At 33.6% G+C, this 13,538-nt stretch overlaps 1 protein-coding gene across 2 annotated transcripts; it reads left to right on the plus strand.

Moving 5' to 3' along the window:
- The first annotated feature begins 2,632 nt into the window (after window positions 1-2,632).
- LOC134694004 (elongation factor Ts, mitochondrial-like) lies at window positions 2,633-12,417 on the plus strand. Of its 2 annotated transcripts, none has more exons than XM_063554994.1 (6): window positions 2,633-2,709; window positions 7,143-7,302; window positions 8,697-8,825; window positions 9,024-9,131; window positions 10,175-10,355; window positions 11,380-12,417. In XM_063554994.1, exons 2-6 carry the CDS (start codon window positions 7,150-7,152, stop codon window positions 11,859-11,861), a joined length of 1,053 nt encoding a protein of 350 aa, XP_063411064.1. In that variant the 5' UTR covers window positions 2,633-2,709; window positions 7,143-7,149; the 3' UTR covers window positions 11,862-12,417. The 2 variants fall into 2 exon arrangements, with proteins under 2 accessions (XP_063411064.1, XP_063411065.1); XM_063554995.1 differs by having other exon boundaries at window positions 2,642-2,697.
- Window positions 12,418-13,538: the final 1,121 nt, after the last annotated feature.

The following is a 13,538-nucleotide window of genomic DNA, read 5'->3' on the forward strand; positions in this document are numbered from 1 at the left end:
CATTGACAGTAAACATACTACGCCTAACATTCCTTTATACATGCATCCCGTCATTGTTTTATTGTGCTATGGTAAATGTGTGTACCTTGTCTTTAATTTCTCACCAGTACTAATGTGCTTGGTCTATATATCATTTTGTGCTACTTCGTTACATATCTGTATGTTTATTTAGGGATCAAGATTATAACACAATATTGGCTGCTTGATATTATTTTTTTAACGTTTTTTGTACCTATATATTACGTATTTTTTTGTTTTGTTCATGCATCATTGTCACTGTCTTATATCTGAGAGGTCAATTGGCAATGAAAAAGTAAGATACCTTAAATTTGGACAATAAAAAATATTATTAAAATTGCAATAACAGTATTACAAATATCAACTCCAAGTAAAATGTTCTGTAAAATACTAACAGATGTAAATACGGTAAAAACAAACAAAGAAAATAACAGACAGATTTCAAACGAGCTGAACATAATGACAGAGTAATTGGATGGGGCTCATTCAATTCTGTGTTCTTTGAAAAAAAATATTAAACCCCTTTTTCTCTATTCTATTATAAATATTGCCTATTTCTATCCATTCTTTATATTTAAGCACACAATTATTCTCTATTCTTTTTATTTTGGTATTTTTTTTCTCTATATTTTTTATACTTTCCCACTGTATTCTGCACTTTTTGTCCTTTATTTTCTATTCACCATCATGGCAGAGGTTATTACCTTCATAGATTTGAAAACATACATACTAGAAGAGGTTATAGCAACAACTTAAGTATGTTTTTAATTAGTGCAACTTACTCAATATCAGAATTAAGATGCACTGTAGGTACCTCACAAGACATGAGTTTTCTCGTTGATTCAGTAGTGAAACAAGGTTATAGCTATAATCGGATAATCAAACTAAAGCAGTAATAACACATGCATCATATGGACTATATCCTACATATCCAGAATATGTAGAAAACGCGTACGCCAAAGAGCTGATCTCACTGTCATATATCGGAGCACACACGGAAGACAAAAACTACCAAATTACAAGAAAATGGATGTGATGTAATAGACTTATCATCAACATCGAGTACCTCTGAACTTTCAAGAGTGTCTGGGAGTAGATTAGAATGGTACAAATCTAGAATGCACTTCATCATTCCCGCACCAGAAAAATTTCGGATGACAAAAATACCTAGCTCTGTTGAATATTCAAAACGGAAAGTCCCTAATCAACTGAGCTGAATCAACTGGCAAATCGAAAGCTTGAACAATCAAACGAAGGGATAACAACTGACATATTCCTGACTCGTCACAGGCATTTTCTTCATTAGAAATGTTTTGGTTAAACCTGGTTTTATAGCTAGCTAACCCTCTGACTTGAATCACAGTTGCAAACAATCTATTATAGTATTTACAACAACGTGAGCAGACATAATAGGTAAAAATGTAGAACTTGAATTAGAGGTACAGCCAACTATAGAGTAACGAATGTTATGTAGTAAGGGATCCTCATAGAAACCAAGATGGCGGTTTTACAATGAAAACAATCTTGAAAAATGTGAAGGTCAGGATAATACAGTGCAAACACAATAAAAGGTAGGACAGTAGTATATATTTGGATTGGATTTTTATTCCGCTAATTTTACCGTGATTGATATTGTGTATATATATGTTGTATATATATATAGTGTATATAAATTCGGTGATGGATATTATTGACATTATTGTGATGACGGATTACTGTTGTCTGTAGATATTGACTAAAGAAAAAAAACTGTACTCAATTGAGGTTGTCCCAACGTGGACGGAAAAAGAATACCAGAAGAAGAAGAAGAAGCTAATTGAAAAACATGATCTTGAGTAAACGCGATCGATATTTAAGAAAATTTTGACTAAAATCAGGATGCCAATTTTACGTGACGGCGACTATACATTAACTTATGCACTATTCAAACAAACAAATATGTCAAAGAAGAAAAGAAAAAAAGGCATTTGGACAAAGCACAAAAGCATGCAGAAACAAAAGACACATTTCGATAGTAAACATATTTATATCATAAAGAAGGTCAATTATTAAAAAAAAAGGTATAACGCCCAAGTTGAAAGTGTTATGTCTCTTAAACATTCTGCTACCAGTTAATTTCATATATATCACTCTTTTATAGATATTATACTGGTATCATTTCTTGTACGGAATAATAGAGATTTTTTCCATTGAATATGAAAATGCCTATACAATTCTGCCTGACACCCATTGTATTTTTTTTATATAGCGACAAAATGAAAATTCATTTCAAAATTTGTATAAGAAAAAGAATAAGAATTTATATCAATAATGATCTCTCAGTAAAAAAAATTCATAAAAAATACTTGTGTACTGGAAAACTTCAGAATCTTTTTAAACACTCATAGTAGTTTTGAACCTTGCTGACTAGATTTTATAAATCAAAGCAAAACATCTTCATTATAAAATGATGAAGATATGCTGATCTTACATGTCTAAATTTTACTTCAAAGCCACTTTCAACACAATCGTCATGCTAAACCCATGGAATGTGCGTTAGCGAGTCTTTTAAAAAGCGTGGATGATATAAGTGTGGGTTCGGAGCTGTAGCATATCTTTTAGTACTTTCAAATAACTTGTAATAGAATACTCATTTCATCCCCTCATCACTAACGTCCCCAAGAGTTGCACGTTCTCAAGGTTGAAATTTATGTAAGCTGCTCTGTATCTGATCATAACAAAAATATGCATTCTCAAATCATTGTCCTATATTATGCTTTGTGATGTGGTTGTCTCCAAAGAAGTTCCCAAATTAACAGTTTTTCCTATGTTCAGTATTTCATGATTTGTAATGTTTTATTTACCACCCGCTGTCCTAACACACACTGGGGATTGTTCTTGTAAATGTTAAACATTGTAAATACGTTAGTGACACATCTGCATTAATCCTGATAGTGAGTGTACAAGGATTCCACCGTATCTAGTCAGAGATTACTCTAATGTCCGACAGCTGTTTTGCCAGACAAGCTGGGGCCGTGGGATGTCAGAGCTGTCCCATATAAAAAAAAATGGATATTTGCCCACTCAAAATAGATGCGCTGCTTCGTCGCTTCTGTAGCTGACTGAGGGCCTTGGAATGATATAAATTGGGCATCAATCTCTTTATTTTTCATTTATGTAAGTTTCACCTACCTGACAACCTTTATTTTCTCATAATTCATGTAATTAGACAGTTTTCACAGTGACCCATCGATTTCTGCGTTTTGCCATTCAGCTGCAGAAGCGACAAAGCAGTGCATCTATTTTGGGTGGGCAAATATCCACTTTTTGATATGGGGCGAGCTCTGACATGTCTGACGTCCCACGGCCCCAGCTTGTCTGGCAAAACAGCTGTCGAACATCAGAGTAATCTTGGACTACACCGTACCTCTCTGCTCAGATTTTAATTAATTGCATATAAAGGCTTTGTTATGGTAAATATATTGACCTGATGACCTGGCCTTTATAAATTTGAACTAGACATCATATCTTTGACTTTATAATGTTTGAACAGACATGGCTAAGTTAGACCTGAAGCTTCATATTGTGACTCACAGCTGATATTTTACAGTATCAACATGTAAACAACCTAATAAATTTTTAGTTGTTGTATCATGTGAATAGTCCAAATAATTGTGACATCTTGAAAGGTAAATTTAGTTTTTATCTTCAACGTCTTACGAATTAAAATAGCCTTTCAAGATGTCATAATTATTTGGACTAGATGACTGTGATAAGCACATGTAGGGTACACAAGACTGACACATCACAAGCACTGGTCGCAAACTAAACCGTATACTATAATAACAAGTACATGTAGGGTACACAAGACTGACACATCACAAGCACTGGTCGCAAACTAAACCGTATACTATAATAACAAGCACATGTAGGGTACACAAGACTGACACATCACAAGCACTGGTCGCAAACTAAACCGTATACTATAATAACAAGAACATGTAGGGTACACAAGACTGACACATCACAAGCACTGGTCGCAAACTAAACCGTATACTATAATAACAAGCACATGTAGGGTACACAAGACTGACACATCACAAGCACTGGTCGCAAACTAAACCGTATACTATAATAACAAGAACATGTAGGGTACACAAGACTGACACATCACAAACACTGGTCGCAAACTAAACCGTATACTATAATAACAAGCACATGTAGGGTACACAAGACTGACACATCACAAACACTGGTCGCAAACTAAACCGTATACTATAATAACAAGCACATGTAGGGTACACATGACCGACACATCACAAACACTGGTCGCAAACTAAACCGTATACTATAATAACAAGCACATGTAGGGTACACAAGACTGACACATCACAAGCACTGGTTGCAAACTAAACCGTATACTATAATAACAAGAACATGTAGGGTACACAAGACTGACACATCACAAACACTGGTCGCAAACTAAACCGTATACTATAATAACAAGCACATGTAGGGTACACAAGACTGACACATCACAAACACTGGTCACAAACTAAACCGTATACTATAATAACAAGCACATGTAGGGTACACATGACTGACACATCACAAACACTGGTCGCAAACTAAACCGTATACTATAATAACAAGCACATGTAGGGTAAACAAGACTGACACATCACAAGCACTGGTCGCAAACTAAACCGTATACTATAATAACAAGCACATGTAGGGTACACAAGACTGACACATCACAAGCACTGGTCGCAAACTAAACCGTATACTATAATAACAAGAACATGTAGGGTACACAAGACTGACACATCACAAGCACTGGTCGCAAACTAAACCGTATACTATAATAACAAGAACATGTAGGGTACACAAGACTGACACATCACAAGCACTGGTCGCAAACTAAACCGTATACTATAATAACAAGCACATGTAGGGTACACAAGACTGACACATCACAAGCACTGGTCGCAAACTAAACTGTATACTATAATAACAAGCACATGTAGGGTACACAAGACTGACACATCACAAGCACTGGTCGCAAACTAAACCGTATACTATAATAACAAGAACATGTAGGGTACACAAGACTGACACATCACAAGCACTGGTCGCAAACTAAACCGTATACTATAATAACAAGCACATGTAGGGTACACAAGACTGACACATCACAAGCACTGGTCGCAAACTAAACCGTATACTATAATAACAAGCACATGTAGGGTACACAAGACTGACACATCACAAGCACTGGTCGCAAACTAAACCGTATACTATAGCACATGTAGGGTACACAAGACTGACACATCACAAACACTGGTCGCAAACTAAACCGTATACTATAATAACAAGCACATGTAGGGTACACAAGACTGACACATCACAAGCACATGTAGGGTACACAAGACTGACACATCACAAGCACTGGTCGCAAACTAAACTGTATACTATAATAACAAGCACATGTAGGGTACACATGACTGACACATCACAAGCACTGGTCGCAAACTAAACTGTATACTATAATAACAAGCACATGTAGGGTACACAAGACTGACACATCACAAGCACTGGTCGCAAACTAAACTGTATACTATAATAGCAAGCACATGTAGGGTACACATGACTGACACATCACAAGCACTGGTCGCAAACTAAACTGTATACTATAATAACAAGCACATGTAGGGTACACAAGACTGACACATCACAAGCACTGGTCGCAAACTAAACCGTATACTATAATAACAAGAACATTATCATTTTGACCTTTGTGGTTATCTATCCCATGCACATGATGCACATGTCCCATTGAGAACTGTTTAAGTAATAAACCTTCATTTAATTATCTACAAAATGGTTTATTACACACCTATTTCTATTATCCAAACCAGTCTGCACCAAAAAAATTTTCAACTACCGGCACTAGTCCAAAGACCAATATTCTGACATTTTTCTTATAGGTCCAAACAAAGTTTTGCAAAAAGTAACTAGTCCGAATGACATTTTTCTAGTCTGGGGCATCGGACTAGTGGCTAACTGTGCAGACTGCCAAAGTCATTCTGTCCCCAGTTGTTTCATTCCAAATAGATCCTACTCCCCAAAAAATAATTAATAATTGATACTGTACAAATGCTGTAAATTCAGAAATTATTGCAGGCATTTATTATTGAGATTTTGTCATTTTAGAGTAAAATGGGATTTTTATTTTTGAGATATATATAAAAAATTCTAATTAATTCAAAGAGAAAAGTCCAAAATGTGAGTTTTGATTATTCAGTCAGAGCTCAGACATTAATAAGTCTGAATCTGCTTTTGACTCATAGAGGTCTAAATGTGTACGTTTTAGGATTTATCTCCCTTTAATGCAAGACAAAATATGACTTTAATAAGTAAAATATTGTTAAGCAAGAAATAATTGACCAGAATCAAAACGTTGCAAATATCGACTCCTACAAGTCGATAAGTTATCAAAATTGGTTAACTTCAAGACCCACGCATATTTATAAAAAGGTCATGCGTCTAAATCAAATAATGACAACATTGAAAGACAATGCTTTGTCTTCTAAAGAAAAATATGAATGAGAGTCTAAAAAATCGGAGATTATGTTAATTAACCTTACAATGCAACCACCTGGAACCACACTTAATGAGGTAAAACATCTGTTTTTAGTAAGGATGTTCAATTAGATAATTAGATATAGATAGCTCAAGTCCTTGTGAACTCTCAGACAGGTTTTTGCTGTCATAGGTGGTGTACTTTGGCCACCAAGTAAAATTAAGTATTTTCATCAACATAAATAGACTTAAACAAGTCTGTCATTTTCCGACTTAGATAAGTCTAAAATTGAAAACAAATTTTTATTATAAAAACATGTTTTGACTTCTTTAAGTCAAAAACAAAACTCGACTTGTTTATGTCTGAGCTCTGACTGTTATTGCAATGATAATATATGCTGTCCCATTTTTTGCAATAATAAAAAACATCACAATAATTTCTGAATTTACAGTATATGAGAATTAGAAACACCAGTAAGAATGCTGTAAATAGTCATAGGGGGGAGTGAATTAATAAGATGTGACACATGTTGAGAAAGTCTTTATCATGTTTATATTTATAGTTACAGAATGTTGAAGCATGCTATCAGATGGACAGGATTAATGAGATGTTATAGTACACAGGTTGATAAAGCCGCTCTCAGTAAATTAAGGAAAAAGACAGGAATTGCTTTCATTAACTGCAAGAAAGCTTTAGTGAAGTTTGATAATAATGTTGAACAGGTAATTATGACCAGTTTGTATTTAAATGGTAAATTTTAACATGTTTAAGGGGGACTTAAACACATGAGCTGTGTCGGAATAGAATTGAACCTTATGGAAATGATTATTAATATATCAGTCTTTTAACCTATTTGGAGTTGAAAAATCTCTATACAATATCTGTAACAGTTTTGAAAAACTAAATTGATATATGAACCATATCATGCATATAAACTTGACAAAAGAGACAAAAAATCATTTATATTCACATAATTATTAGAATTTTCCAAAATCAATCAAATTATGATACATGATTCTTTGTAGTTGTACTAACAATGACTAGTATATATAATTATATAAATAGCATTAACATGATTAATGATCATATATTAATGATATTTTTTATACCTGCACCATGAGCATGAATTTGACAGTGATGACAGGCTATAGAGGAAATAGACATAATGGGAGTCTGTCCATCCATTAATGCAACTATGTACACGTTCATCCTGTTCTTGTTAAAATTTTAATCAGACTTATATATGTTATATCAGAGCTCAAGGTTTATATCAAAAAGGTGTAAGACAAATTTAGAAATCATTCTTTTACAAATGTTTTAATTAGCATGATTAGAATTAAAATCTTAAAATGTGCTGCTTAAAAATAATAATTAAAAATGTATATTGTAAGCGCTTGCAATTTGTCAGATTTTTATCAAACTTATTTCAGAGGTTTATATCAGCAATGTTTTGGACATTTGGTTTTGGTTTGTGACCTGGATTTGTTTTTTTCTGTCGATGTATGAGTTTTGAACATCAGTATACTACTGTTGCCTTTTTTAAAATCAGTGTTGATCAACTATTTTTAAAAGAGAAAAGTGTTTTGAGTATCAAGTGAAACAAACAAAATTCCCTTTCTTTGTATTTCTATGCCCAACCTATGATAGTATGCCATTTGTCTGTTTGTTTGTCCGTCCAACTGTCCTGTTTAAGCTGGTTAAAGTTTTTGGTCTAGGTAGTTTTTGATTATGTTGAAGTCCTATTTACTTGAAATTTAGTACACATGTTCCCTATGAGCATGATGATATGATCTTTCTAATTTAAAGCCAAATTAGAGTTTTGATCCCAATTCCGTGGTCCACTGAACAAATCAGTCTGCACCAAAAACATTTTAATCTACTAGTCCGGACACTAAATATGAAAACTTGTCCCTATATGACTATATAAAATTTCGAAAATTTTCACTAGTCCGAATCAATATTTACTAGTCTGGGGCATTGGACTAGTGGCTAACAGTGCAGACTGCAAATAAATTGATAGTGCTATTCATTTGCTATTGGGGCATCCATGTGCTATGGACACATTCTTGTTTCATCTATAACAAATCTGGTATATGAATATGTTGATATTTAACAGGCAGAGAAATGGTTACAAGAAGAGGCAAAGAAGGAAGGATGGGCAAAAGCAACAAAGTTACAGAACAGGAAAATGGCTCAGGGACTTGTTGGTTTAATTTATGATAAAAGTCATGTGACTATGGTAGAGGTAAGATTTCCACCCTAAGCTCACTGTCTCTGTAGATATGTTTGCCTTTAGTTGCAAAAAATATAATTTGTTAGTCTTGAATAAGAGAATATTATCATTTTGATAGCAACAACAACAATAATAATGATTCCACAGTATACAAAATACTATTTCTATCAGAACATTTAACATCTCAATAGTTTTTGTTTTTATTTTCAGGTTAATTGTGAAACTGATTTTGTAGCCAGAACAGACAAGTTTAAAACTTTTGTAACCCACCTAGCAACAGTTTGTCACCAACACAGCAAACATATCAACGACACAAAGGTAAGGTATTGCCATGGTAACCAGAGTTTATGTTCAACAGATTGTTTAATGCCAAATAATGATGATTTTTGGGGTGGTAAGAATTACCTATTGACATGATTGATATATAAATTTGTCAAGAAGAAAGACAAAAGATACCAAAATAATAATAAAAACCGTACGTTGTAAGAGAATTTACAAAGCTATGGCAATTCTACACCAAAATACTGGCAAATATAATGCCTTCTATAATAATCTTCTGAATCTATCTCAAGCATGGCAAGAAAGAATTGATTATATATATATTCTACTAGGAGAAATACATTATAGAAAAACAACTGATATGAGGTATTTATCCATGACCTAAAATTAGTACATGCACAGCAAAAATCACAAAAAAAGCAAACGAACAGCACATTTATTGCTGTTCTTCATTTCTAAGTCACAGTGAGGCCTTTTACACACATTGCAAGTTTAAGATGACCCCTACCACTGGCATGAACAGAATTCTTTGCAAAAATTGTTTGGATAGACTTAGTAAGAATTAACCATATTAACACTACATGTAATACTATGTCAAAAATGCTGACTATTTCATTGTATTTAGAGAATCAGTTTATTTATATATAATAAACAAATGAGCTTCGTCAGATAAAAATCGACCTTATGCAAATATGTATTTCAATGTCTCTGTTTATCTATTTCGGGTTGAAAAATGTGAATGCAAAGCCTTTTACTGGTTTAAAATAGAGTTGATATACATGATACAAGAACCCTACAATCAGTGGTGGATTCAGAATTTTTCATAAGTTGGCCCCCTGTCTGTCTAGGAGGAGCCTGCTCCAGTCATGCATCAGTGATTCCCTATATGATCAACCATTTTTTTCCCAGAAAAGGGGTGGGGGCCCGGGCCCCCTGGGCCTCCATCTAAAATCCGCCTCTGACAATAAAGACCAAAAATAGTGACCAGTTTATTTCATATTTGAAGTTTCCAAATCAATGAAAGTCATTTACTTGTTGATTTCTATCCGTCGCAGCTCAATGTAAATTAATTTCATTTTTAGTCCCTCCTTATGAAATCTGAAGTAGGTGGAGTAAAGTCAGGGACAGACAACAGCAGTTCAATAGCAGACTTGGTTGCCATGGAGATAGGAAATATTGGAGAAAACATGCAATTAAGACGAGCCCTATTTTATAAAGCTACTAATGATTTACAATTAGGATCTTATGTGTACGGTCCTGCAGGTAAATTTACAATTAAGCATCATCATTCCTGCTTTTAATTAAATTTTGAGGGGACTGATTAAAAAGTCCACAAAATGCATGGACCCTTAAAGTTTATTACAGTATAACTTGCCTTATCCGAAATACTGGGGGATTAGAAAAAAATGTCAGATTAAACGGTGCCAATGTACTCAAGATTTTCCTGCAAGAATAGGCTAATTTTGGGATCATGAAAATGTGCAGGATGTTTGAATACTCAGGTGTTAAATTAGACAGGTTTCACTGTACTTGATCTTTTCAACTAATTGCAATACTGTACATGTGTATACAGATAAAAAGTTTAAGAAATATATACCTCATAGGCCTGCAACACAAACACATAAGTTATTTACAGTTCATGTAACAGGTAAAAAAAAATTAGGACTGTTCCAAAATTGATTAAGGGTGATGAAAGTGAGGCACAGTCAAATAATTGTGGAAGGTTGCTTAGGTCTTTGAAATAATGATAAGTAGAATACAAATATATTTTATGGACTTTATGAAATTGAAAAGGAAAATGGGGAATGTGTCAAATATACAACAACCCAACCAAGGGGTAGAACACAATGGGTCTAATATAAAAAAAGAAGATGTTGTGCGATTGCCAATGAGACACTCTCCACAGGAGACCAAAATCCTAAAATTTATTTTTAATTCTGTACCATCTCTAATACAATCATAAGGTTTAGGTTATAGACATGGAAATGTTTTCATATTTTTACATCAGTTATTGTAAAATGTTTGCCAGCTAAGTCATTATAATTTATTCCAAACTTTTCATGTAACTAAAACATAAATCTGTGAATTTGTCTAAAATCACAATAATTAAACGTGCATTTTGGTTCATTTTGAAAAATCGCAATGACAAATGCAATAATTTCTGAATTTACAGTAATATGCCAAGGGAAACAACTCAAAAAAATTATTTCCACCATTTTCTATATTCATTATATTCAGTATGAAACTGGGATAATTAGACATTAAATGATTTTTTTTTTTATTTCAGGTAAACCACTGTGGATAAAAAATGTTCAATTAGGAAAATATGCTGCTGTTGTTCAATTTAGTCAAATAATAAATGGTACAAAGGTCATCCCAGGTCATAGTCTTAGTCAGCAACTAGGTCAACATATTGTTGGCATGAATCCAAAAACAATTGGTAACTATGACGATATAGCTTTAGAGAGTAGTAAAGATGAAGAGACTGATGAAAATGTGTCAAACAACAGCTCTGCAGAGAAATATGAAAACGAGGCTCAAGATTCAAGAGAAGGAGAAAGTGATGATGAAATTGAAAATTTACCGAAAGAAAAAGAAAAAGAGGAATCACGATTCTTATTTCAAGAGTATTTAATGGACCCTGATACAAAAGTGTATGAAATTTTAACAGAGAACAATATGAAAGTAATGGACTTTGTCAGGTTTGAAGTTGGTGAAGAACTTCCTGAAGAATCAGAAGCAGATGACAAAGTGTCTGCATCTTCATAATGTTTATTATCACTGTTAAATGTTGTTTAGATCAAAGCTTCTGATTTAGAAGATGAATAAGTGTCTTCATCATCATCATGTTTATTTTCTTTGTTAAATAATGTTTAGAGCAAAGATGTTCATTGCTGTAGACAACTAAAAAATACACTACAGTCAGTAGGTTTTATTTATTTTTAACTGTCATGGTGAGAGAGGGTGCTTTGTGGGTTAAATTTCTTCATAGTACAAATCATTTGTCTACACTTATTTTTATTTGTAATAAGAAAAATTCTTAATTTACCTAGGAAATGGTCTTTAGCTTTTGAATGCAATGTTTTTAAACAAAATCTAAGGTTCAATTTTAGTTTGCCCATGGTTGTCAAGATCTACTTCAGTTTTTAAGAAGGTTAAATTTTCTTGCAAAGAAGAAAGTGTTTTATTTTAGGTAAATATTGGACGACTACCCAGTTTAAACAAAGATCCAGCAATTTTGATATTAACAGAAATATCGTGTACCATTATGCATTGTCATTTTTGACATCTGATCATTTGTGTAATTAAAAAAAAATTATCTGTATCATTGTTTAAGTTTTTATAACAGTAAGCAAATTTAGAAATCTTCAAACCTCAACAAACACCTACAAATACAGCTTCTTTCCACGTACCATCAAAGACTGGAATACTCTACCAATAAGACTGTTAAATATAGAAGATGCAGAGGCATTCAAGAACAGCCTCACAACTTATTTAACAGAGTAGTCAACGCAACAAACATTTGATTTTAATTTCACATGTAAATACGTTTTTAATGAGCACCATATTGAATGACCAAATTAGTACTTGCGTGATGGGTCTTAGACCCTTTGCATTTCAACGATATAGATGTAGATGTGGTATGATTGCCAATGAGACAACTCTCTACTAGAAACCAAAGGACATGGAATTTAACAAGTATACTATTAGGTCTGTACACCCTTCAATATTGATCTTAACTATTTAGAACGGTTTTCAAAATAATAACAAAAAGGTCCATTTTACCCCTGTGTTCAATTTTTACCTGTGTCAGCCATCATGGTTGCCAGGCATTGTTACCAGAGACAGTTTTTAAACTAGATACCTGAATGATGATTGTGGCCAAGTTCTTATCATTTGGTCCAGTAGGTTCAGAGGAGAAGATTTTTGTGAAGGTTAACAGACGACAATGACGAAAATATGGTATCAGCAAATATTCACAGTATTCATTCTTTTCCAAAATCAACAACAAATGGTAATGTTGAGATATATTTTTGCAGGAATTAGAAAAGTCTCATCAGAGCTTTTTTTAAAATGAATAATCCAGCGTGGTTAAAAAATCGACAATGAAACGGAATGTGTCATAGACATAACAAGACCAAAGAACAGAAAACAGCCTTATGCCACCAATTAGTCCCCAACACAGCAAACAGCCTTATGCCACCAATTAGTCCCCAACACAGCAAACAGCCTTATGCCACCAATTAGTCCCCAACACAGCAAACAGCCTTATGCCACCAATTAGTCCCCAACACAGCAAACAGCCTTATGCCACCAATTAGTCCCCAACACAGCAAACAATTCGCTAATTCAGAATCTAATGTATTCTGGATTCTGGGTAATATTTTCAAAAATGTACACCGAAACGTCCTGATTGGTTGAAAACGTCTGAAACAATGGAAATTC

Source organism: Mytilus trossulus, chromosome 13 (genome assembly GCF_036588685.1).
Source record: "Mytilus trossulus isolate FHL-02 chromosome 13, PNRI_Mtr1.1.1.hap1, whole genome shotgun sequence".
Taxonomy (NCBI): domain Eukaryota; kingdom Metazoa; phylum Mollusca; class Bivalvia; order Mytilida; family Mytilidae; genus Mytilus; species Mytilus trossulus.